This window comes from Chiloscyllium plagiosum, unplaced genomic scaffold, assembly GCF_037043375.1.
Source record: "Chiloscyllium plagiosum isolate Xiang-an unplaced genomic scaffold, Cpla_swu_hap1 HiC_scaffold_2, whole genome shotgun sequence".
Lineage (NCBI taxonomy): Eukaryota > Metazoa > Chordata > Chondrichthyes > Orectolobiformes > Hemiscylliidae > Chiloscyllium > Chiloscyllium plagiosum.
Window position 1 is genome coordinate 19610350 of NW_028270140.1, and position 27761 is coordinate 19638110.

Consider the following 27761-nt stretch of genomic DNA (forward strand, 5'->3'; position numbering starts at 1 on the left):
CAATCTGTACACAATATTTAGAAAACATTACACTAAAGTACTCTTACTTTCCTGTACAATTATACCCACAAAAATAGGCATTACAAGAGTTCCAATAACACACATGCACTATACCCTGTGTACCACTGAGACGGAGCGGTTACTCAGTATTTGAGTTCGAGAAAAACCAAATTAAATCCTTTCATAAGCAAAGTGAGATATTCAAAGATGTCTTTTTACAATGTAATCACATGCCCATCCATATGACAGCTGGATCATATGTTTAGCAGCCAGACACAAATTAATCACATAAGACTTCTCATTTCTGAAGGCTTCCCATTTTCCAGCTGTCCATTTACCTGTGAGCATCTGCCTCCAGTCAGCTTTTGACAGGTCTTGCCTAATACCATAAAAATTGGCCTTTCTCCAATTTAGAACTTCAATTTTTAGATCTGGTCTATCCATTTCCATCACTATTGTAAAACTAATAGAATTATGGTTGTTGGCCCCAAAGTGCTCCCCAACTGACACCTCAGTCACCCAAGAGTAGCTCAAGTTTTGCACCTTCACGAGTTGGTACATCCACATACTGAATCATAAAATTGTCTTGTACACACTTAAGAAATTCCTCTCCATCTAAACCCTTAACACTATGGCAGTCCCAGTCGGTGTTTGGAAAGTTAAAACCCCCTTGCACAACCACCCCATTATTCTTACAAATAACCGAGATTCTCAATTTCCCGCTGACTATAAGGAGTCTATACAATACTAATAAGGTGATCATCCCTTTTTTATTTCTCAGTTCCACCCAAATAACTTCCCTGGGTGTATTTCCGGGAATATTCTCCCTCAGTACAGCTGTAATGCTATCCCTCATCAAAAACGCCACTCCCCCTCCTCTCTTGCCTCCCTTTCTGTCCTTCCTGTAGCATTTGTATCCTGGAACACTATGAGGAGAAAGTGAGGACTGCAGATGCTGGAGATCAGAGCTGAAAATGTGTTGCTGGAAAAGCGCAGCAGGTCGGGCAGCATCCAGGGAACAGGAGAATCGACGTTTCGGGCATAAGCCTGAAGAAGCATTCCCTGGATGCTGCCTGACCTGCTGCGCTTTTCCAGCAACACATTTTCAATCCTGGAACACTAAGCTGCCAGTCCTGTCCATCCCTGAGCCATATTTCTGTAATTGCTATGATACCCCAGATGGTGTTCCTGAATTCACCTGCCTTCCCGGTTAATCACCTTGCATCGAAATAAATGCAGTTTAATTTATCAGTCCTACCTTGTTCTCTTCTTTGTCCCTGCCTGTCCTGACTGTTTGACTCACTTCTTTTCTCAACTGTACCAGTCTCCGATTATCCCACACCGCCCCCCATAACCATACTCGTTTAAATCTTCCCAAGCAGTTCTAGCAAATCTCCCTGCCAGTATATTAGTCCCCTTCCAATTTAAGTGCAATCCATCCTTCTTGTACAGGTCACTTATCCCCCAAAAGATGGTGCATCAGAGACAGAGGGTGACCTTATTGAGGGACATGGATAGGATAAATAGACAAGGTCTTTTCCCTGGGGTGGGAGAGTCCAGAACTAAAGGGTATAGGTTTAGGATGAGGGGGGAAAGATATAAAAGAAACCTAAGGGGCAACTTTTTCACGCAGAGGATGGTGCATGTGTGGAATGGGCTGCCAGAGGAAGTGGTGGAGGCTAGTACAATTGCAACATTTAAAAGGCATCTGGATGGGTATATGAATAGGAAGGGTTTGGAGGGTTATGAACCAGGTGCTGACAGGTGGGACTAGATTGGATTGGGATATCTGGTCAGCATGGACAAGTTGGATCGAAGGGTCTGTTTCCGTGCTCAACATCTCTATGACTATGATTCAAAGACTTCTCAGGTTGTACTTCTATCTAAAAAGAAATTGCGTAAAAGATGGATTGATAGGTAGCCAGCTCAATTTCGACGTTGAGCAAATTATTGGAATAAATTTTAAGATACAGTATTAATCATCATTTTGCAAAGCACTGATCATGGATAATCAGAACTGAGTTTTTTGAGGTACTGTAATGTCTGATTAACTACAATGAATTTTCTTTCAGCGTACTAATGATGGTGGCATATTAATGTGGTCAAGGTAGATTTTAGGAAAGCTTCTGACAAAGGTTCACATGGGACACTGCTCAGAAATATAAAACTTATAGAATCCATGGCTAGGTGACAAGTTGGATCCAAATATAGTTCCATGGCAGAAAATAAAGGTTAGAGGCTAGAAACTTTGTGGCTGAAATGGCTGTTCCAAATGGAGTTCCTGAAGATAAGAGGATAGGAATAAAAAATAGTTAATAAAGATACTTGGATATCTTAATTTTATTAGTTGAATTACAAAATATAACAGCAGGGAGTTTACACCAGTTTGACAAAGCCAGAGGACAGCATACAATTCTGGTCACTTCATTACAGGATGGATGTGACTACACTAAGCAGGATACCAAGGAGATTTACAAGATACTGCCAGGGCAGGAAAATATTGGCTATGAGTAAAGACCAGATAAGTTGAGATTGTGTTCCTTGGATAGAGGATATTGAGAAGAATGAATTGAGACTTTCAAAGCAATGGGAAGACAATATAGAGCGCATAGGAAAAAGCTTCTCCTAGCAGAAAGATCAATAACCAGGAGGCATTGGTTAAAAGTAATTGACAGAAGGATTAAAGGAACATTGAGGAGAACTTTCTTTTCAACAAAGAGTTGTGTGAATCTGTAACATACTGCCTGAAGCAGTGGTAGAAACTTTCACGGTATTTAAAAAAACACTAGGATATGCATCTGAAGTGTTGGAACCTTCAGGGATATGGACAAGCTGGAAACCCAAATTATGCTCCACTGTTGCTATTTTGCTGGGAACAGACACACTGGAATTAGTGGCTCAGTTTAATAACTTTCTTTTTTGCTGAGGCAAGAAACTTCAGAAAGTTATAGACTTACAGTAAAGACAATAGAATTCTCAAAAGTTAAGCTTAGTAGAAGAGGAAGATAATAGTGACAACTAAATGGATGATCTCAAACTTAAACACAAAGATGCCCACTAGCTTATTGTTGGGGAAATTAAGAAAGCAGGGAAAGGGACCCCAGGAGATGGGTGTCAAGTATGCATTCCAGGGTGATCATGGAGTGATAAGCCATTTTGGTAGAGGAAAGCAAGGTCTGATCAGACTCCCAAATGTGGTGATACATGGGGAGAAACGAGCTAAATATTTACATTTGCACCTTTTGGACTTGAGAACACAAAAATAGGACACGTGACAGGAAATCAGTGAGCAAAATTTAATTGGGAACAAAGGCGAGGAAAAGAATCTAAGTAAATCGATATCTTGATAACGAAAATATCTAGATAATAAAATGATTACTACATAAGTACCATGGTAAAGTAAGGGTAAAAGAGCAGATGGCAGCATCAAACCAGAGTCTCAGATATATGAGTAATCATCTGTTTTCGTGAGGATATAATAAATGAGGCTGTAATATGAATGAATGATGGAATGATTTTTTATATCAGCATGATATGGTAGGGATCTTTGTTGTCTTGGTACAACAGCAATGTTAAAAAAACTATTAAAGCAGCACCTCTTGATGCCACTGGTTGCCAATTAAGAATATTAATTCCAATTAAAAGAGATTACATGGAAATTTTTAAGGAACACTGACTTTACAAGACCTTTAATAATTATATGGACTGCCTTTGCAAAGTACATGGGCAATCAAGGCAAAGGGCAGCTTATAACTGTCTCAGTCTGAAAGGATAGATTAAGACATGCTGATGCACCATTTTAAAATCACATTCCATTCTCATTTTGAATGATGTTAAAAACTTGGCTTACCAATTTCAATACCTAATCCACCGATTCCACTTAGGAAAACATGAGACCGTGCCATCTGGCACATTGCATTGTCCCCCAGGACATAGCGCTGTCGGCTGCATTGAAAAGGAAAAAAATATATAATAAGCAAGAGAATGTTTTAATGTCTCTTTACATTAACTAGTTTTTCCATTCTTATTCAACATCTAATCAATAAATAATGCCAGTAAAAAAATGCCCAGAAACTGAAACAAGGAAGCACTGCAAAAACTGATCTGTTGCCAAAACTTTGATTATTACACTGTGGAAGACAGAATACTTATGCCCTTAGTCAATATACATATTTATTTGTGGAGAAGCACAATACACACTTCCAATAACACACCCCTCATTTCAGCCTTTCCATTTGTAATCATTGTTGAAAAAACCTGTCTGTACATGGAATGACAGAACTCCATGGTTGGAGGAACTTGAACTCAAACCTTCTGGCACAAGGGTTGGGACACCAGTACTACACCACAAGAATACGCCACAAGTTGCAGTAGACCTAGGGCTGCCCCATGTACTTTTTAAAAAAAATTGTTCATGGGATGTGTGTATTGCTGGCTAGGCCAGCACTTATTGCCTATCCCCAACTGCTTTAGAAAACTTGGTGGCGAGCTGCCTTCTTGAACTGCTGCAATCTTTGGTGTGTAGGAACACCTGTAGTGCCATTAGGAAAGGAGTTCCAGCATTTTGACCCAGTGACAGTAAACGTTCAGTGGTATACTTCTGAGTCAGGATGGCATGTCAAAGTTCCAATAAAGGGTCACTAGACTCGAAACATTAACTTTTTTTTCTTCACAATGCTGCCAGATCTGCTGAGTTTCCAACAATTTCTATTTTTGCCTCAGATGTACAGCATCCACAATTCTTTAAAATCATATTGGAGTGTCGCTATGCCTTGGAGGAGAATTTGTGGGTGACGGGGTTCCTATGCATCTGCTATGCAGGCATAGGTAGTACAGGCTGCAGATTTGGAAGTTGCTATCAAAGGAGCCTTACTGAGTTGCTGCAGTGCATTGCGTAGATGGTGAACACTACGACCTCTGCACATCAGTGGTGAAGCGAGTGAATATTCAAAGTGGTGGACAGAGTGCCAGTTAAGCAAGTTGCTTTGTCCTTGATGGTCAAGCATTTGAGCAATGTTAAATTTACACCCATATAGTCAAGTGGAGAGCATTCTATCTTATTCATGATTTGTACCTTGTCCAAGGTGGACAGATAGTGGGGGACATGAGTTACTTGTCAATTAATTCCTAGCCTCTGACCTGCTTTTGCAGCCCTGCTATGTATATGGCTGGTCAAGTTTAGTTTTGGGTCTACTGTAACTACAGAAGGTTGATAGAGGGGGAGCCTGCAATGCTAACGCAACTGAAAGTCAAGCAGCAATGGTTAGATTCTCTTATTGAAAGTTGTCACTGTCTGGCACATACAGTGTGAATGAGACCTATCTGACCTATTGCCCAGATCTTGCTGCCTATGGGCATGGTAGACATGTAATGGCGGCAGGTAGCTAATTGCTAGAATTCACAGAAATAATGGACACACATTTGGACATTTTACGACATACCACTAGTGCAGGTGGGACTTGAAATCAGATCTTCTGGTCTAAAGGTAAAGTCATGATCACTGCATCACAAGGCCCCTATAAATCCTAGCACCTGCCATGGTGGAATGTGACTTTATGCCCCAGTGCAATAGCCTGGGCCTCTGGATTTCAGTTTAGTGACACCACAAAATTCACGTAAATTATTTTCAATCGATGTGGTGTTATGACACATCTCCGAGGCAGTCAGAATTTGAATCCAGACTTTCTGGCCCAAAGGTAAGCCACTGCCACAAGAGTCATAAAATTTATCCTACAACTCAGGCAAAGAGTGACAACTTTTGAGAATGTGCAAGGGAGCTGAACCTTGGTCGTCACATATGCTAGTCCACTGTGCATTCCAAAAGTAGAATGAATTATATGTATCTGCATATACGTATCACATGTATCGGTATAAGTGTTCGTTCAAAAAAAGACTTTTAACAATATGACAAACCTCAATGGCAAGTATGTCTTGAACGTGTACCTGATGAGGTGCCAGTGTTGGACTGGGGTGGACAAAGTCAAAGTCACACAACACCAGGTTGAGTCTAACAGGTTTTTTTTGAAATCACAAGCTTTCAGCACATGGCAAAGGGACTGCTCTCTGAAAGCTTGTGATTTCAAATAAACCTGTTAGACTATAACCTGGTATCATGCGACTTCAGGTTTTGAAAGTAGACCTTCTAGCCTAGAGTTATGGCCATTACGATTGTACCACAAGATCCTCCCCCCGCCCCCGGCAAAGTTGCAGTTGATCTCAAGCTGCCTCCATGTATATGAACACAACCAAGTCACAAATCAATACCCTACACTTGAACATGACTAACAGCTAATGTATTTAACAGATTCCCTAATCTCCAAATAAAATGTATAGACTGTGTATAACAGAGATGTTTTTTAAAAATTCAGGCTTTAATCTTGAAGTTGACTTCTGTACCATGACTTTGAGAGCTGATCTCCAGCACCCCTCACAATTTCTTTCTACATGCATTTATTTCAGTTAAAAGAGATAGTGATTGGCTTGCATTTACTCATCTACTTTTGGAGATTTCCTTTCTCTTTGGCATTTATTTCAAGTCAGTAACATAAATTCACAAATACTTCTCATTCATACTTTTTATCGGGGACATGCATAAAATCTACATTTTCTAACATTTGTTTGAATTATTTTCTGAAATCTCAATCTCTATTCAAAAAGAGAAACTTTTATTTGTGAAGACTAAGGCACAATTAATAAAGTCCTTTGGAAAGAATTACACTTGTAAAGTAGGAAAATCTGTAGCCAATTTGTATACAACATGATTCCATAAGCAAACTGATGAGGAATAGCTAATCTGAAAGCTAACCTGTTAACTCTGCACCTCGTGGCATCTGACTGTTGAATAATTTAAGCCTTTTCTATTTTTGTGATATTGATTGAAAAATATATATTCCAAAACATCTCAGAGAACTTGTCTGCTATTCTCTGAATGGTGCTCTGAAATCTAATACATCTACCTGGGCGAATGGATCTCAATTCAATCCATCCAAAAGCAACTATCTCCAACAGCATAGTACAAAATTCATGTCTCTGAAGGAACACTCATGTCTCTGAAGCGAGCCTTGAACGCTCCAAAATTGTAACTCAAAGATGCCACCACTGTATTATTCACTACAAGCAATTCAAAGTAACCTTCATCATCTGCAAAGAGGAGAGTAGAGATGTATGGGAACATAATCACTTGCAAGCTCCCCTCCAGGCCACATACTATGCTGACTAGGAACTGTATCACTGTTTCTGGATCAAAATCCTGAAACTCTCTTCCCAGTAGGACAATGAGTGTACCTCACTACATCATTAGCAGCAGTTCAAGAAGTCAGCTCACTAACACCTTCGTCAGGGCAATCAGGGATAGGCAAAAAATGCTGACCTAGTTAGTTACAAAACCGCCAATGAATAAGAAAGATAAGGAAAAATGTAATGAGAAAAAAAATCTTCAAAACAATACGCAATTGTTTTGACACTTGCAGGAACAAAACTGCCAAATCTTAATAACAATAAATATCAGGACTCAGCAGAGTATTATGCTAACCATAATTGTTAAATTATACTTTGGATGATGCATTCTAGGACAGAGATTGCAACAATAACTTGCTCCAATATATAAAATCTATATTAATGACACAGAGAATGAATCTGGACAGATTATAAAAGTTAGTTCCCTCTGTGAACTGTATATAATTTATTCAGTGACACACTTTATGCAAGTCAATCAATTCCTTGAGATACACAATGAACTACAACAGGAATCTATTACATCAAATTCTCTGGTCCACAAAAGGTAATTTAGTGCATCTACAGAACGATAAAACCTGTGGCATTCAGCTGCAGACAAGTCTATTCTCCAGTCCATTCATCCTTGTTTTCAGAGCACAGGTACTACTGTGTATCATAAAAATGTAATCACCCATCTTAAAATCTTTAGTCAGAATTTTTAAACATTTATTTAATACAGTTTTTAAAAACAACATTCTGTTGACAGAACAATGTGTAGAACTCTTGCCAACTTTGGCTGATTGAGCTCTATATCTATCACATGAGCAATGAGCCTGTTTTATGTTAATACATATTTAATCACCAAATTAACCTGCAACCAAAAGGTCACATCCCTCCTCTCTTCCCCCTGCCATATCTCCAGGAATTAAATTTCACACTCCAAATACAGCAGACTCTTCTAGCTTTATCACTATTTCAGCTTTTAGTAAAGTGTTACCTTCTAATTTTCTCTCAAGAATGGATTACAAGAGTGGAATTTACATTGCAAGTATATAAGGTTATGACTGGACTCCATTCAGAATACACTATTCAGTGTTAGATAACATTGGTATGGGAGATATGACACAGGTTCACCAGAATTATAACAAGGCTAAAAGTACAAAGTTATGAGGATGAGTTGCAGAGAACTCAGTTTATATCCTCTTGAATGTAAAAGACAAAGAGGTGTTCTAATCTGGGTATTTTAGAACCATTAAAGAAGTTGATAGGTTGGGCAAAGATAAAATTCACTCAGGTGAGTGAGTCCAGAACAATGTTTCTGCAAGGAGAACTGTTGACTCAGTGGTAATATAGAGGCTCAGGCTCAATGCCCTGGGAACACTGGCTCAAATTCAACCATAAAATTAAAATTAGGACTAGTCTCAGTAATGGTACCATGAAGTTATCATTATTGTCATAAAACCTGACCTGCTCCCTGACTGTCCATTTTGGAATGAAATCTGCCATCCTTAGCTGCTCTGGCCAACAAGTGACTTTAGATCCTCAGTAATGTGGATGGTTTTTGTCTGTTCTCTGGAATGGCTGCTCAAACCACTCACTTCAAGGACGATTAAGCATGGATAACAAATGTTAGTCTGGTCAGTGATACCCACATTTCATGAAAGAATTCAAAAATAGAACTAGGCTGTTCAGTGTCACATGAATAAGATGCTGAAGGAAGCCAATCACCCCCTTTGGCCTACTGCTGTTCAATAGGATCAGATTGTAAATTAAATCCACACTTCCACTGACCCCTGATAACCTTTCACCTCCTTATTAAGAATTACTGAGAACAATGAAACTTTTCCACACTGCTCCACACACTGCAGCACAGACGAACTTCGAAAAACAGAGAATCACCTTTACAACGTATTCAAGATGAACAGATACTCAAAAAATACAGTCCACAGATTCCTCAAAAACAAACCACGACAAGCAGACCAAACACAGCCAGAAACCCGAACCACCTTACCATATATCAAAGAAGTTTCAGAAATGACAGCCAGACTACTAAGACCCCTCGGAATTCTAGTAGCACACAAACCCACAAACACTCTCAAACAAAAACTAACAAACTTAAAAGACCCAGTACAACCCATGGACAAAACCAACGTCGTCCACAGAATTCCATGCAAGGACTGCCACAAACACTACGTAGGACAAACAGGAAGAAAGTTAGCCACCAGGATACATGAACACCAGCTAGCCACAAAAAGACCCTCTCTCTCTTGTAGTCCTACACACAGAAGGAAAAAAACACCATTTCGACTGGGACAACACATCTATCCTGGGACAGGATCAGCAAAGGCATGCCAGTGAATTCCTAGAGGCCTGGCACTCCAACCACAACACCATAAACAAACACATAGATCTAGATACCATCTATCAACCCCTCAGAAAACGAACAGGAAATGACATCACCACAAACCCCAGGAACCCCATCCAGGACAAACATATAAATAGAAAGCAAGAGACAACAGCTTCGCTTCACTTGGAGGTCGCCACTGATGATGTTACCTAGCCAGGTAATGAAATGGCTGGATATTAAACCTACAGCTCAGCAAGCAAACCTACACCCTAATGAAACTTTTTGTCAGACAAGGGAATAGATGGAATTGAGATGCAGAACAGTTATTGAATAGCACAACAGGCTTAATGTCTAGCCTTGGTTTTATAGCATTTTGGCAAGAACTTTACAGCATTGTGTGGATTATAAACCAAATTAGTTTCTCTCAGTGTCCTACACCCACCCAAAATCATACAGTATTCAGTTGTTTTTTGCTTCAAACCAATTAAACTATTAACCTGTCACCTTATTGAATCAAAAGATAAAGACCGGTGATTTAGTCTCCTGGTAACTGTTTATTACATGCCCAGTTTTTCACCCCATTAATATTTTGCTTTTTGCACGACTGAAGATAAACGTAAAAATGACTTTTGATTTATCTTTCAAAAATCTTCCCTATATCACCTCTCCAATTACTCAAATTCCACCTACCTCCGATGGAAATGGAGATGATTTTCTCAGCAGGAGCTAAGTTCATAAGTCTAAATACTAGACCAAGATAAGATTTGGAGTGTAATCATAAATACTACAGCCCCAGGACTATAAATCAGGATTTGCCAAAAACTCTGAAATAATCCAACACCTCCAACCCTCACACCTAAAGAAATTTGCTTAAAAGAAAAATATCTGGGGTTGGAAACACATTTGAACAAGCTTCTCTGTGAATATACTGGACGAGAAAATCTATAACAAAACAAGTCTATAATAAGGTGACAGGACAATGTTAACTGAAAATAACATGAAAACTATATGACAAATGCGTGATGTTGTCAACTAATATCAACTAATTGCCATGTACATAACTTTACAAAATAATCCCTTTGTCAGAGGTCTTTTGAGTTTAGCTAAAATGTGCTTTTAAATTTTGCTCTAAAATACCTCAATAGCTATAAATGTAATTCAGCTGAGAGGCTGAATTGCAAAGACTAAGTACATTCAAGATTTAAATTTTTATCAGTATTCATTGAGCTAAATTGAAGCTGGGCATTGGAAAAGGAAATAACTGGCTGCACTACCTCTTTAGAAATTTTAAAAAACAAGCAGGATTCAAGCTGTGATTGCCATATGAAGCAAAAAACACTGGTGCAATGGATTCAAGCATAAAAGGTATCAACTAGACAAAATATCAAAAAGTTGAGTATCTAGCTAACTGAAACCCAATGGCACAAAGTGGGAAGTCCAAAAGCATAATGTACCTGATGGAAACATAGCCATTATTAGTTTACTTACATCAAAATATAGTTTGCTTTTCTCTTACCTGTACAAGGAATCATCAATTTCCATATTGCCTGCTGCTATTTTCTCCTGTTCATCAGAATCTGGAAAACAAGATCAAAACAATTCAACTATTTTGGACCTTTCCAGGTTCTGCTTCACTAATTGGCTTACGTCACTTCCTACATGCGTACAATTTGTAGCATATAATGTATTCAAATGTCAAACACTATTCCTGTGGAAATAAAAACTGCAAATGATAGAAGACAAAAATACAAAAATGAAAAGTAACAGTATTTTTTTGACAGAACGAACATTCCACCGCCCTGCCCTTTCCTATAAACCCTCAATTTTATATAAATAAAGGCAAAATATTGCAGCTGGTAGAAATCTGAAAAAAAATAAGAGATTCCTGGAACTTCGAACTCTTCTGAAGAATGCTCATTCCAGACTCAAAAAGTTAACTGTTTCTCTCCACATGTTGTCAAACCTGTGGCATTTCTCTCGCAATCCCTATGTTTGTTTCTGCAACTATTTCCATTACAAATATTTCTCAAATTCTCTTTTGGAAGTTACTATGAAATTTGCATTTGTTCTCTAATAGGCATTCCAAGGCATGTGGGCACTGATGCTTATGTCAACATTTGCTGCCCATCCTAATTGCTCACAAGAAGTGACAGAATTGTTTTCTTGAATCACTGGAGTCCACGTGATATTGGTATATCTACAATGTCACAATGGGAGGATGTTATACGATTGTGATCCAGCAACAACAAATGATTGGTGATATAGGTTTATGTTCGTAAAGTGTAAGACTTGGAAGTAGTCTTCCCCTGTGTGACAGAGGATGTAGGTTGTAAAGTCACACTGAATCAGCCCTGATTAATTACTGCACTAGTTCTTATATATGGTACACAATGGTACTGCTGTGCATCAATAATAATGTGAAAATGTTGAAAGTGATGCATTTTGGAGAATTTGAGCTATAGGGAGAAGTTAACTAGGCTAGGGCTTTTTTCTGGAGCATCGGAAGCTGAGGAGTGACCTTATAGAGGTTTACAATATCATGAGGGGCATGGATAGAGAGTAAAGAGACAAGGTCTTTTCCCTTGGGTGGGACAGTCCAGAATTAGGGATCATAGGTTTAGGGTAAGAGGGGAAAGATATAAGAGACACCTAAGGTGCAACTTTTTCATGCAGAGGGTGGTGCATGTGTGGAATGGGCTGCCAGAGGATGTGATGGAAGCTAGTACAACTGCAACATTTAAAAGGCACCCGGATGGGTATATGAATAGGAAGGGTTTGGAGGGATATTAGGCCAGGTGCTGGCAGGTGGGACTAGATTAGGTTAGGATATCTGGTTGGGATGGATGAGTTGGACCGAAGGGTCTGTTACCGTGCTGTACATCTCTATGATTAGATGCCAATCAAATAGCATACTTTGTCATGTATAGTATCCAACTTATTGAGTGCTGTTTGAGCTGCACTGACCCAGATAAGTGCAGAGTATCACATCTTGGTACATATCATGACTCGTACCTTGTTGATGGTGGACAAGTTTTGACGAGGCACGTGAGTTAGTCAGTGCAGAAGCCCAACCTTTGATCTACTTTTGTAGTCACAGTACTTCACTAGCTGATTCAGTTCAGTTTCTGATCCCTGGTAACCCTGAGTATTTATAATGGGGTAATATCATTTAATTTTTTTTTTAATGGAAACTGTCATTGTCTGGCACTTGACATTTGGAATTGTGATGACAAGTGACATCAAGTCACACTGCAGATGGAGACTGACTGCATTAGTTCGCAAGCAGCGCCATAAAGTAGATCAATGGCAATCATTTCCAGGTAAGTTGTGGCTCTTATAGGTGGGAAAGGATCGAGGGATATGGGTGAGTGAGGGGAATGAGAGAGTGGGTTTTGAACCCTGGGAGGCGAGACACAGTGGTGGTGTATATTTTTAGGGACATCAGAAAACACAATGCACTGAGTTAGGGACCACAAAGTGAAGGCAGATAAATGAAATTACCATACAGACTTGTCATCATCAACATTGACACGGTGGTTAGCACTGATGCCTCACAACACTAGGGATCCAGGTTTGATTCCAACCTTGGGCAGCTGTCTGTGTGGAATTTGCACATTCTCTTCATGTCTGCACGGGTTTCCACTGGGTGCTCCAGTTTCCTCCCACAGTCCAAAGAAGTGCAGGCTTTGCTAAATTGCCTCAGTGTCCAAGCATGTGCAGGCTATTTGAATTAGTCAGGGTAAATGGAGGGTTATAAGTATAATGTAGGGGGACTGGGTCTGGGTGGAACAATGGGCTAATGGCCTCTTTCCGCACTGTTGGGATTCTATGAAGGTTGCTCTAAGGTACAAGGTTGCTCTGAAGGTATAAGGTTGCTCTAAGGTATAAGGTTGTTGAATGGCCTGTGACTTATTTTGCCCTTATAGGCTGAGAGCCAAATTCTAATTCATCGCAATTTTCTCTAGACAATGAGATGACAGGCCAGCTCCTGCCTTTCATCTTGTAAAAGGAAATCACTCTGTTCATCTTTTTCTTCCACAGGAGAGTTGCCTGACATCTGAGCAAGTACCACAATTTGAACCTACGGTGTAAGGAACTCTGAACATAAGACTTTTTTCCCTCACTCTTGCACTGTACTGCAATAAATTGCATGATCCTTAATGATGAATCTCAAACAAGACATTTGTTAGGTTTGGAGCCCTCAACAATAGGCCAATTACATGAACGTTAGAATGTAGACACATTGGAAAGGCAAGTTCCAACTACCTCAGTGATATCATTACCAATAATATAATAATAGCGTTAGCTACTCATCAAAAAAAATGCTTCCAAAATGGTACTTCACAAAATGGAAATGCATTGATTTTCCATTCAAAGTTGGCTTACTTATTTTACTCATCTGTTTTTGTAGCTTTCTGTTAAGAATACAATCCAGTTCAGTAAGCTTTTGAGTTGTTGTTCAGGTTTAGTCAAAGCAGAAAATGCATGGTTTTTTTAGGTATAGTTGAAGGTTTTTTTAGGTATAGTTGAAAAATTTAATCCAACAATCAAATTCATTTTTTAATATTATTGTTGGAGCCAGTAGCCAGACTCAATTTAGAGCTCAACGGTTCAGTATGAATTCAAAAACATATCCTAGATATGAAAATGACAGCATGCCAACTTGCCCTTTCTCATCTTCTTTTAGCTTAAAGGGGGGGGAAGGGGGGGGGAGACGGGGGGGGGGGAGACGGGGGGGGGAGACGGGGGGGGGAGACGGGGGGGGGAGACGGGGGGGGGAGACGGGGGGGGGAGACGGGGGGGGGAGACGGGGGGGGGAGACGGGGGGGGGAGACGGGGGGGGGAGACGGGGGGGGGAGACGGGGGGGGGGAGACGGGGGGGGGAGACGGGGGGGGGAGACGGGGGGGGGAGACGGGGGGGGGAGACGGGGGGGGGAGACGGGGGGGGGAGACGGGGGGGGGAGACGGGGGGGGGAGACGGGGGGGGGAGACGGGGGGGGGAGACGGGGGGGGGAGACGGGGGGGGGAGACGGGGGGGGGAGACGGGGGGGGGAGACGGGGGGGGGAGACGGGGGGGGGGAGACGGGGGGGGGAGACGGGGGGGGGAGACGGGGGGGGGAGACGGGGGGGGGAGACGGGGGGGGGAGACGGGGGGGGGAGACGGGGGGGGGAGACGGGGGGGGGAGACGGGGGGGGGAGACGGGGGGGGGGAGACGGGGGGGGGAGACGGGGGGGGGGAGACGGGGGGGGGAGAGACGGGGGGGGGGAGAGACGGGGGGGGGGAGAGACGGGGGGGGGGAGAGACGGGGGGGGGGAGAGACGGGGGGGGGAGAGACGGGGGGGGGAGAGACGGGGGGGGGAGAGACGGGGGGGGGAGAGACGGGGGGGGGAGAGACGGGGGGGGGAGAGACGGGGGGGGGAGAGACGGGGGGGGGAGAGACGGGGGGGGGAGAGACGGGGGGGGGAGAGACGGGGGGGGGGAGAGACGGGGGGGGGAGAGACGGGGGGGGGAGAGACGGGGGGGGGAGAGACGGGGGGGGGAGAGACGGGGGGGGGAGAGACGGGGGGGGGAGAGACGGGGGGGGGAGAGACGGGGGGGGAGAGACGGGGGGGGGGAGACGGGGGGGGAGAGACGGGGGGGGGAGACGGGGGGGGGAGACGGGGGGGGGAGACGGGGGGGGAGACGGGGGGGGAGACGGGGGGGGGAGACGGGGGGGGAGACGGGGGGGGGAGACGGGGGGGGGAGACGGGGGGGGGAGACGGGGGGGGGAGACGGGGGGGGGAGACGGGGGGGGGAGACGGGGGGGGGAGACGGGGGGGGGAGACGGGGGGGGGAGACGGGGGGGGGAGACGGGGGGGGGAGACGGGGGGGGGAGACGGGGGGGGGAGACGGGGGGGGGAGACGGGGGGGGGAGACGGGGGGGGGAGACGGGGGGGGGAGACGGGGGGGGGAGACGGGGGGGGGAGACGGGGGGGGGAGACGGGGGGGGGAGACGGGGGGGGGAGACGGGGGGGGGAGACGGGGGGGGGAGACGGGGGGGGGGAGACGGGGGGGGGAGACGGGGGGGGGAGACGGGGGGGGGAGACGGGGGGGGAGACGGGGGGGGGAGACGGGGGGGGGAGACGGGGGGGGGAGACGGGGGGGGGAGACGGGGGGGGAGACGGGGGGGGGAGACGGGGGGGGGAGACGGGGGGGGGAGACGGGGGGGGGAGACGGGGGGGGGAGACGGGGGGGGGAGACGGGGGGGGGAGACGGGGGGGGGAGACGGGGGGGGGAGACGGGGGGGGGAGACGGGGGGGGGAGACGGGGGGGGAGACGGGGGGGGGAGACGGGGGGGGGGAGACGGGGGGGGGAGACGGGGGGGGGGGAGACGGGGGGGGGAGACGGGGGGGAGAAGGGGGAAGGGGGGGAGAAGGGGGGGAGAAGGGGGGGGAGAAGGGGGGGGAGAAGGGGGGGGAGAAGGGGGGGAGAAGGGGGGGGAGAAGGGGGGGGAGAAGGGGGGGGAGAAGGGGGGGGAGAAGGGGGGGGAGAAGGGGGGGGAGAAGGGGGGGGAGAAGGGGGGGGAGAAGGGGGGGGAGAAGGGGGGGGAGAAGGGGGGGGAGAAGGGGGGGGAGAAGGGGGGGGAGAAGGGGGGGGAGAAGGGGGGGGAGAAGGGGGGGGAGAAGGGGGGGGAGAAGGGGGGGGGAGAAGGGGGGGGAGAAGGGGGGGGAGAAGGGGGGGGAGAAGGGGGGGGAGAAGGGGGGGGAGAAGGGGGGGGAGAAGGGGGGGGAGAAGGGGGGGGAGAAGGGGGGGGGAGAAGGGGGGGGGAGAAGGGGGGGGAGAAGGGGGGGGAGAAGGGGGGGGAGAAGGGGGGGGAGAAGGGGGGGGAGAAGGGGGGGGAGAAGGGGGGGGAGAAGGGGGGGGAGAAGGGGGGGGAGAAGGGGGGGGAGAAGGGGGGGAGAAGGGGGGGGAGAAGGGGGGGGAGAAGGGGGGGGAGAAGGGGGGGGAGAAGGGGGGGGAGAAGGGGGGGGAGAAGGGGGGGGGAGAAGGGGGGGGAGAAGGGGGGGGAGAAGGGGGGGGGAGAAGGGGGGGGAGAAGGGGGGGGAGAAGGGGGGGGAGAAGGGGGGGGAGAAGGGGGGGGAGAAGGGGGGGAGAAGGGGGGGAGAAGGGGGGGGAGAAGGGGGGGGAGAAGGGGGGGGAGAAGGGGGGGGAGAAGGGGGGGGAGAAGGGGGGGAGAAGGGGGGGGAGAAGGGGGGGAGAAGGGGGGGGGAGAAGGGGGGGGAGAAGGGGGGGGAGAAGGGGGAAGGGGGGGAGAAGGGGGAAGGGGGGGAGAAGGGGGAAGGGGGGAGAAGGGGGAAGGGGGGAGAAGGGGGAAGGGGGGAGAAGGGGGAGGGGGGGAGAAGGGGGAAGGGGGGAGAAGGGGGAAGGGGGGGGGGGAGAAGGGGAGGGGAGAAGGGGAGAAGGGAGCTGGGGGTGAGAATCTGAAACCTGAATACAGGCCAAGGTGACTAGTTGTTGTCAGGAACAACCACTTAACAGATACTCTTAATAACTTAGGCGGCAATAAAATGGCTTCCCGATTCAAAGAACATGACAAAATGGCTTCTAGGCTGCAAACTGACAATTTTGCTAAAGCTGCATAAAATGGTTTTGAAGTTACTAACTGCTAATTGTGCTATTGCTGAGGGGGAAATGGGTGGCACAAGGGGGGGTGTGGGCGAGAGAGAGAAAGCTAATCCTTTAAGTCGAGATGACTCTTCATAATGAGCAGTCATCAAGACTCAAAATGTTTGCTTGCTCTCTCTCTCTCTCTCTCCATAGATGCTGTTTGACCCGCTGTGATCTCCAGCATTTGTTGTTTTTAGTCTGACCACACAAAGATTGCCCGGCTCTCTGAACCTGTAACTACAGTGTACATCGCCACTTTCAGAAGAGAAAGCTGAGGAAGAAAATTATTCCCAATACTAACCATCTCAATGAGGCAAAAATGGAAATGAGTTGAATCAAAACATCGACCAGGTTCCGAAGAAAACTATTTCAATATATTAAGTATGCTGCTAGATATGTCACTCCACCTTCCATAAACAAAATGTTTGAAGTGTATACAGCAGAAAATCACTTAAAAGATTTTGCTTTGAAGGGTTCAAATCAGCAACAAAAATGTCAGCCTTTCTCTGAACAGATCAAAACAGCTACTGCCTAGCTTACAACTATTAATGGTAAGCCATTACTGAAAATGAAAAGCATAACATTACAGCATAGATTTTTACCTGAAGGGGGGCTCATGCCCGAAACGTCGAGTCTCCTGCTCCTTGGATGCTGCCTGACCTGCTGCGCCTTTCCAGCAACACATTTTCAGCTCTGATCTCCAGCATCTGCAGTCCTCACTTTCCCCCCCGCCCCAGCATAGATTTTTAGCTAATTATTGCCCAATGTTTCTATTTTCCTTATAACTGCTGCAAAATGCAGAGTTACTTTATGTTTCACCAACAGTTTTATCCAAATAGTAAGTGTCTACATGTCAAAAATATTAAGTTGAATGTGAAGCATTTTGTAATATCTGGGCACGTGATAAGGTTATCTATATACATGCTGAATCTTTCTATCTTTAGATTTTTCCACAGGGTTCTTAGAGCACAATAAGAAAGAGGAACATATCAGATTTAGCTTTTTCTTCCTCAAACTAGTTATGTGTAATTTTTATTGTCACCTTTTCTCTGTAAAGAATGCCCAAATTTCCCTTGGATAAATGTCAAAATCTTGCATAACCTAGGGCAGATGATAAGGAACATATCTATATTGACAGCAGTATCACATAAAACAGATGTGAAAAGTTGTTACATAATTTAAGGGATATTAGTACACTTGATCGATATACTTAGGGGAGGTATCAGTAATCTCATATGTCTTATTGCTACTGAACAAATAGGAGGGAAACGGTTTCTTAACCCATAGTTCTGGGTACGTTCGCCGAGTTGGAAAGTTGATTTGCAGACGTTCATCCCCTGTCTTGGTGATATCTTCAATGCTTTGGAGCCTCCTGTGAAGCGCTGCCGCACTGTGTCTTCTGGAATTTATTTGGTTCTGTTCTTGCTGCTTCCTGTTGTTCGTTGTAATGGCCGGTGTATTGGTCTATGTGCTAGGTCTAGGTCTAGGTCTATGACACCTCTACAGAGTCTTCACTAAGAATGCAACTTCATCCGCAGATGCCTAACAGACAAACAACATGACGAGGACATGCCACAACCTAACTCACTACCTACGCTACCTTATATAAAATACATCTCGGAACTGACAGCCAGACTCCTCCGACCACTCTGATTCATGACAGTCCATAAACCAACAGGCATGCTCAGACAACAACTCACCAGAACGAAAGACCCAATACTCAACATGTGCAAGACAAACACAATTTACAAGATTCCATGCAAAGACTGGACAAAACTCTATATGGAACAAACAGGCAATCCACATCCATGAACACCAACTAGCCACTAAACACCATGACCAGTTAGCCCTAGCAGCCATACACACAGATGACAAGGACCAGAAATTGATGGGACAACATAACGATCACAGGACAAGCTAAACAGAGGATAGTCAGAGAATTTCTAGAAGCATGTCACTCATCCACGGACTCCATCAACGAGCACATAGACACAGTAGAGAAGCGCTCTACAGGTGGCTCCAGAGCCCTGAGAATGTCACCGAGACGGGACAAAACGTCTACAAATCAACCTCCCAGCTTGATGAACATTCCCACAACTATTACAACCAGCACCCGAGCTACAAATCTTTACGTAAACCTTGAGATTCTTAACCCACATAAATACCTTCCATTAAAAATTCTGACCAGTTTAAGGATCAACTTGCATGACTTCCTAACAAAATGTATACAACGAAAATGGCATAATTTTGTCTCCTGCTTTCAACTTTTTTTTTCCCCAATTCCAATCAAGATCTAATTTGCAATGTGCATGTTATAAATGTGTTATAAACCATATTCAAGATTTCAGAAATCAGGAAATCCTCAAGACAACTGACAGTCATCATACTAAAATTTGCTGTAACTGCTGAAGCATTTACAAGAAAAATGAGAAACCACGCCAAATACTGCACACAGTAGTATTTGTACAACTCATTTGCTTTAATCCAACATATTTTATATTCTTAAATTGCATGAAATGAAGAAAGTTCTGAAGCACTGGGATTACATGGTGGGTCAAGGCAGAGTTTTTTGGAATTCCCTACAGTGTGGGAACAGGCCCTTCGGCCCAACAAGTCCACACCGACCCTCCAAAGAGTAACCCACCCAGATCCGTTCCCCTACATTTCACCCCTGACTAATGTACCTAAAACTGTGGGCAATTTAGCATGCCAATTCACCTCACTAGCACATTTTTGGATTATGGGAGGGAACTGGAGCACCCGGACAAAACCCATACAGACACGGGGAGAACGTGCAAACTCCACACAGACAGTCGCCTGAGGTGGGAATTGATCCAGAGTCCCTGGCACTGTGAGCGAGCAGTGCTAACCACTGAACCATCGTGCTGCCCGACTTCAAGAGGGTAGCTTGTTAGTGATTGGGTGGAATGGTAAGTGAGGTCAAATTGTGTACAACTGTTAAAGGCTAGGTTTACTCATATGAGACTGTGATGAGCAATGTGCAATGGAATGAATGAAGCAAGTAGTGTTACCATTGAATTTTGTAGCAGTGTTAGCGAGACTGTAGTGAAGGTCAGTGGGCTAAACTAGTTTACTGAGATGGAGTTTAAATCGGCTGCACAGTGTGATGCACTGCATCAGACAGACTGGATTTAAAGCGGGTACGCTGTGCTGTACAGTGCACTCAGACAGTGCTTATCATGTCTGTGTTTTACAATGCAGTCAGTGAAACTGGGCTCACAGAGAATGTGTTGTGCATCAGTGAGATGAGGTTGATAGAGGCTTATGCTGCAGTGCAGTCAGTGAAGGTACATTAAAAGAAGCTGTGAGGCATGCTGTAGTGCGTGAGGACTTTCAGAGGCTGCGCTGCGGTCAGTATGAGCAGGTTTACAGACATTGTGCTACAATCAACGTGAGTGGTTTTACAGAGACTGCAGTGTGAGCGGGTTTACAGAGACTGCAGGGTGTTGCAGTCAGTGAGAGTGAATTTACAGACACGAGACTGTGCAGCAGACAGTGTAAGCGGGTTTACAGAGCCAGGACAGCACTGCAATCAGTGTGAGCAGGTTTACAGAAACTGTAGTGTGCTGCAGTCAGCGGAAGGAGATTTAAAGAGACGGTTCTGTAGTCATTGAGAGGGGGTTTAAAGAGACTGGGTTTCGGTCAGCGCGAGCCGGTTTACACAGACTGGGCTGGGATGCAGTCAGTGTGAGCGGATTAACACAGACACTGGGCTGGGGTAGAGTCTGTGTGAGTGGGTTTACACAGATGCTGGGCTGGGATACAGTCAGTGTGAGCAGGTTTACACAGGCACTGGGCTGGGGTGCAGTCAGTGCAAGGGGTGTTACACAGACTGGAAACCTGTTGATCTTCCAACTGAATGAGCTGACCTGGAGTGAGTGTTGCGGACTGGCACATTCCATGGTCCAGGACTGTGTTGAGGGACATGCTGAAGCTTGGGGCAGCCACCGTCAAGGCGCGGTGGGGAAAGACCACCGTGTAATGTCTGCCTACGAAAAAATAGGGGGCCCACACAGTAAGTGGGCTCCGCTGACGCCTCAGCTAAATATATGGATAGTAAACGTACAGACCTGTATATACGAATGATTAATTCTGATCTCTGTACATAAAGAAATTGAACGTATACGTATGTATGGCACCACCAATTGTACAGATCAAAATACTTTATGAATACAGTATATTTTTGAAATAAAAATGTTTACACAGACTTTGGACTGGGGTGCAGTCAGTGTGAGGGGGTTTACACAGACACTGGGCTGGGGTGCAGGCCGTGCAAGGGGGTTTACACAGACACTGGGCTGGGGTGCAGTCAGTGCAAGGGGGTTTACACAGACACTGGGCTGGGGTGCAGTCAGTGCGAGCGGGTTTACACAGGCACTGGGCTGGGGTGCAGTCAGTGCAAGGGGGTTTACACAGGCACTGGGCTGGGGTGCAGTCAGTGCGAGCGGGTTTACACAGGCACTGGGCTGGGGTGCAGTCAGTGCGAGCGGGTTTACACAGACACTGGGCTGGGGTGCAGTCAGTGCAAGGGGGTTTACACAGGCACTGGGCTGGGGTGCAGTCAGTGCAAGGGGGTTTACACAGGCACTGGGCTGGGGTGCAGTCAGTGCAAGGGGGTTTACACAGGCACTGGGCTGGGGTGCAGTCAGTGCGAGCGGGTTTACACAGGCACTGGGCTGGGGTGCAGTCAGTGCGAGCGGGTTTACACAGGCACTGGGCTGGGGTGCAGTCAGTGCGAGCGGGTTTACACAGGCACTGGGCTGGGGTGCAGTCAGTGCGAGCGGGTTTACACAGGCACTGGGCTGGGGTGCAGTCAGTGCAAGGGGGTTTACACAGACATTGGGCTGGGGTGCAGTCAGTGCAAGGGGGTTTACACAGACATTGGGCTGGGGTGCAGTCAGTGCAAGGGGGTTTACACAGACATTGGGCTGGGGTGCAGTCAGTGCAAGGGGGTTTACACAGGCACTGGGCTGGGGTGCAGTCAGTGCAAGGGGGTTTACACAGGCACTGGGCTGGGGTGCAGTCAGTGCAAGGGGGTTTACACAGGCACTGGGCTGGGGTGCAGTCAGTGCAAGGGGGTTTACACAGGCACTGGGCTGGGGTGCAGTCAGTGCAAGGGGGTTTACACAGGCACTGGGCTGGGGTGCAGTCAGTGCAAGGGGGTTTACACAGGCACTGGGCTGGGGTGCAGTCAGTGCAAGGGGGTTTACACAGACACTGGGCTGGGGTGCAGTCAGTGCAAGGGGGTTTACACAGGCACTGGGCTGGGGTGCAGTCAGTGCAATGGGGTTTACACAGGCACTGGGCTGGGGTGCAGTCAGTGCAAGGGGGTTTACACAGGCACTGGGCTGGGGTGCAGTCAGTGCAAGGGGGTTTACACAGGCACTGGGCTGGGGTGCAGTCAGTGCAAGGGGGTTTACACAGGCACTGGGCTGGGGTGCAGTCAGTGCAAGGGGGTTTACACAGGCACTGGGCTGGGGTGCAGTCAGTGCAAGGGGATTTACACAGGCACTGGGCTGGGGTGCAGTCAGTGCGAGGGGGTTTACACAGGGCTTAAAAATGTGTTGCTGGAAAAGCGCAGCAGGTCAGACAGCAGCCAAGGAGCAGGAGAATCGATGTTTCGGGCATAAGCCCTTCTTCAGGAATGAGGAAGGTGTGCCAAGCAGACTAAGATAAAGGGTAGGGAGGAGGAACGTAGGGGAGGGGCATTGGGAATGTGATGGGTGGAAGGAGGTTAAGGTGGGGATGATAGGCCGGAGAGGGGGTGGGGGCGGAGAAGTCGGGAAGAAGATTGCAGGTCAAGAAGGTGGTGCTGAGACAGAGGGTTGGGACTGAGATAAGGTGGGGGGAGGGGAAATGAGGAAGCTGGAGAAACCTGCATTCATCTCTTGTGGCTGGAGGGTTCCTCGACTCCCACTGCTCCAACCCCAACCTCACCATCAAACCGGCAGACAAGGGAGACGTGGTGGTAGTTTGGCGCACCGATCTTTACATTGCTGAGGCTAAACGCCAGCTTGCGGACACATCCTCCTCCTGCCCCCTTGACCATGACCCCACATCCCACCATCAAACCATCATCTCCCAGACCATCCGTAACCTCATCACCTCAGGGGATCTCCCAACCAACGCCTCCAACCTCAGTCACACAACCCCGCACCGCCCGTTTCTACCTCCTGCCCAAAATCCACAAACCTGACTGCCCCCACTGGTCCTCACCTACCACCCCACCAACCTCCAGATACATCGTATCATCCTTCGTCATTTCCGCCACCTCCAAAGAGACCTCACCACCAAGGATATATTTCCATCCCCTCCCCTATCAGTGTTCCGGAAAGGCCACTCCCTCTGCGACTCCCTCGTCAGATCCACACCCCCCACCAACCCAACCTCCACCCCAGACACCTTCCCCTGCAACCGCAAGAAATGCATTGGGGGCGGGGGGAGGGCACAGTCAGTGGGGGCACAGTCAGCCGGGGGGGGGGGGGCACAGTGCGGGGGGGGGGCACAGTGCGGGGGGGGGCACAGTGCGGGGGGGGGCACAGTGCGGGGGGGGGCACAGTGCGGGGGGGGGGGCACAGTGCGGGGGGGGGGCACAGTGCGGGGGGGGGCACAGTGCGGGGGGGGGCACAGTGCGGGGGGGGGCACAGTGCGGGGGGGGGGCACAGTGCGGGGGGGGGCACAGTGCGGGGGGGGCACAGTGCGGGGGGGGGGCACAGTGCGGGGGGGGGCACAGTGCGGGGGGGGGGGCACAGTGCGGGGGGGGGGGCACAGTGCGGGGGGGGCACAGTGCGGGGGGGGGCACAGTGCGGGGGGGGCACAGTGCGGGGGGGGGCACAGTGCGGGGGGGGGCACAGTGCGGGGGGGGGCACAGTGCGGGGGGGGCACAGTGCGGGGGGGGGCACAGTGCGGGGGGGGGCACAGTGCGGGGGGGGGCACAGTGCGGGGGGGGGCACAGTGCGGGGGGGGGCACAGTGCGGGGGGGGGCACAGTGCGGGGGGGGGCACAGTGCGGGGGGGGCACAGTGCGGGGGGGGGCACAGTGCGGGGGGGGCACAGTGCGGGGGGGGGCACAGTGAGGGGGGGGGCACAGTGAGGGGGGGCACAGTGAGGGGGGGCACAGTGAGGGGGGGCACAGTGAGGGGGGGCACAGTGAGGGGGGGGCACAGTGAGGGGGGGGCACAGTGAGGGGGGGGCACAGTGAGGGGGGGGCACAGTCGGTGAGAGGGGGGGGCACAGTCGGTGAGAGGGGGGGGCACAGTCGGTGAGAGGGGGGGGCACAGTCGGTGGGGGGGGGCACAGTCGGTGAGGGGGGGGGCACAGTCGGTGAGGGGGGGGGGGCACAGTCGGTGAGGGGGGGGGGCACAGTCGGTGAGGGGGGGGGCACAGTCGGTGAGGGGGGGGGCACAGTCGGTGAGAGGGGGGGCACAGTCGGTGAGAGGGGGGGCACAGTCGGTGAGAGGGGGGGCACAGTCGGTGGGGGGGGGGCACAGTCGGTGGGGGGGGGCACAGTCGGTGGGGGGGGCACAGTCGGTGGGGGGGGCACAGTCGGTGGGGGGGGCACAGTCAGTGTGAGGAAGGCTCAGTCAGTGTGAGGGGGGGTGTACAGTCAGTGTGGGGGGGGACAGTCAGTGTGGGGGGGGACAGTCAGTGTGGGGGGGGGACAGTCAGTGTGGGGGGGGGGACAGTCAGTGTGGGGGGGGGGACAGTCAGTGTGGGGGGGGGGACAGTCAGTGTGGGGGGGGGGACAGTCAGTGTGGGGGGGGGGGGACAGTCAGTGTGGGGGGGGGGGACAGTCAGTGTGGGGGGGGGGACAGTCAGTGTGGGGGGGGGGACAGTCAGTGTGGGGGGGGGACAGTCAGTGTGGGGGGGGGGACAGTCAGTGTGGGGGGGGGGACAGTCAGTGTGGGGGGGGGGACAGTCAGTGTGGGGGGGGGACAGTCAGTGTGGGGGGGGGACAGTCAGTGTGGGGGGGGGGACAGTCAGTGTGAGGGGGGGTACAGTCAGTGTGAGGGGGGGTACAGTCAGTGTGAGGGGGGGTACAGTCAGTGTGAGGGGGGGTACAGTCAGTGTGAGGGGGGGTACAGTCAGTGGGGGGGGTACAGTCAGTGGGAGGGGGGTACAGTCAGTGGGAGGGGGGTACAGTCAGTGGGAGGGGGGTACAGTCAGTGGGAGGGGGGGTACAGTGGGAGGGGGGGTACAGTGGGAGGGGGGGTACAGTGGGAGGGGGGGTACAGTCAGTGGGAGGGGGGTACAGTCAGTGGGAGGGGGGGTACAGTCAGTGGGAGGGGGGGTACAGTCAGTGGGAGGGGGGGTACAGTCAGTGGGAGGGGGGGTACAGTCAGTGGGAGGGGGGGTACAGTCAGTGGGAGGGGGGGCACAGTCAGTGGGAGGGGGGGCACAGTCAGTGGGAGGGGGGGCACAGTCAGTGGGAGGGGGGGTACAGTCAGTGGGAGGGGGGGTACAGTCAGTGGGAGGGGGGGCACAGTCAGTGGGAGGGGGGGCACAGTCAGTGGGAGGGGGGGCACAGTCAGTGGGAGGGGGGGCACAGTCAGTGTGAGGTGGGGTACAGTCAGTGTGAGGGGGGTACAGTCAGTGTGAGGGGGGGCACAGTCAGTGTGAGGGGGGTACAGTCAGTGTGAGGGGGGTACAGTCAGTGTGAGGGGGGTACAGTCAGTGTGAGGGGGGTACAGTCAGTGTGAGGGGGGGTACAGTCAGTGTGAGGGGGGTACAGTCAGTGTGAGGGGGGGCACAGTCAGTGTGAGGGGGGTACAGTCAGTGTGAGGGGGGTACAGTCAGTGTGAGGGGGGTACAGTCAGTGTGAGGGGGGTACAGTCAGTGTGAGGGGGGGTACAGTCAGTGTGAGGGGGGTACAGTCAGTGTGAGGGGGGTACAGTCAGTGTGAGGGGGGTACAGTCAGTGTGAGGGGGGTACAGTCAGTGTGAGGGGGGTACAGTCAGTGTGAGGGGGGTACAGTCAGTGTGAGGGGGGTACAGTCAGTGTGAGGGGGGTACAGTCAGTGTGAGGGGGGGTACAGTCAGTGTGAGGGGGGTACAGTCAGTGTGAGGGGGGTACAGTCAGTGTGAGGGGGGTACAGTCAATGGGAGGGGGGGTACAGTCAGTGTGAGGGGGGTACAGTCAGTGTGAGGGGGGTACAGTCAGTGTGAGGGGGGTACAGTCAATGGGAGGGGGGGTACAGTCAATGGGAGGGGGGGGGGTACAGTCAGTGTGAGGGGGGTACAGTCAGTGGGAGGGGGGTACAGTCAGTGTGAGGGGGGTACAGTCAGTGGGAGGGGGGTACAGTCAGTGGGAGGGGGGGTACAGTCAGTGGGAGGGGGGGTACAGTCAGTGTGAGGGGGGTACAGTCAGTGTGAGGGGGGGTACAGTCAATGGGAGGGGGGGGGTACAGTCAATGGGAGGGGGGGGGTACAGTCAGTGTGAGGGGGGTACAGTCAGTGGGAGGGGGGTACAGTCAGTGTGAGGGGGGTACAGTCAGTGGGAGGGGGGGTACAGTCAGTGGGAGGGGGGGTACAGTCAGTGGGAGGGGGGGTACAGTCAGTGTTGGGGGGGGGGGGTACCGGTGCTGCCGGTGGGAGCAGCCTCTCCTGTCCTCTCCTCTCCCTCGGTTACTCACCCTGACGCTGCCTGGACAGAGGGAGCAGCTCGGCGCCTGGTGGATGAAGCTGGGTGCAGGCAGCGGACTGACAGCCGGCTGCTGGGGATCGGCCTTTAGGAGCAGGCCCGGGTCCGCGGAGCCGGCTCGAGCGGATCCTAACTGAAACTGTGACCTCTGACCGCACCCACCCCGTGGAGCCGCGAACACTTCCGGGGCAGCATGGGTCACCTGCGAGGGAGCGCGAGCTGGAGGCGGCATTGCCCCGATCATCAGTCACACTCATTCACAGCATAGAGTACAGCCTCCTGCCTGCTGTGTTCCACCAGCCTCCTGTGTCCCACCAGCCTCCTGCTTGTTGTGTTCCACCAGCCTCCTGCTTGTTGTGTTCCTCCAGCCTCCTGCTTGTTGTGTTCCTCCAGCCTCCTGCTTGTTGTGTTCCACCAGCCTCCTGCTTGTTGTGTTCCTCCAGCCTCCTGCTTGTTGTGTTCCACCAGCCTCCTGCTTGTTGTGTTCCACCAGCCTCCTGTGTTCCACCAGCCTCCTGCCTGCTGTGTCCCACCAGCCTCCTGCCTGCTGTGTCCCACCAGCCTCCTTCCTGCTGTGTTCCACCAGCCTCCTGCCTGCTGTGTTCCACCAGCCTCCTGCTTGTTGTGTTCCACCAGCCTCCTGCTTGTTGTGTTCCTCCAGCCTCCTGCTTGTTGTGTTCCACCAGCCTCCTGCTTGTTGTGTTCCTCCAGCCTCCTGCTTGTTGTGTTCCACCAGCCTCCTGCTTGTTGTGTTCCACCAGCCTCCTGCTTGTTGTGTTCCTCCAGCCTCCTGCTTGTTGTGTTCCACCAGCCTCCTGCTTGTTGTGTTCCACCAGCCTCCTGCTTGTTGTGTTCAACCAGCCTCTTGCTTGTTGTGTTCCTCCAGCCTCCT

At 49.7% G+C, this 27761-nt stretch overlaps 1 protein-coding gene across 1 annotated transcript in view; it reads right to left on the bottom strand.

The window, feature by feature from the left end:
- The window catches only part of uba6 (ubiquitin like modifier activating enzyme 6), a 122110-nt gene extending 95100 nt beyond the window's left edge, over positions 1–27010 (bottom strand). The window contains exons 1-3 of the mRNA XM_043720610.2: positions 26862–27010; positions 11079–11139; positions 3851–3945 (exon numbers count right to left, since the gene is read on the bottom strand). Coding sequence (XP_043576545.2) covers positions 3851–3945; positions 11079–11104 — 121 coding nt within the window. The 5' untranslated portion in view covers positions 11105–11139; positions 26862–27010. The remainder of the gene's footprint in view (positions 1–3850; positions 3946–11078; positions 11140–26861) is intronic.
- Between the last annotated feature and the right edge of the window lie 751 nt (positions 27011–27761).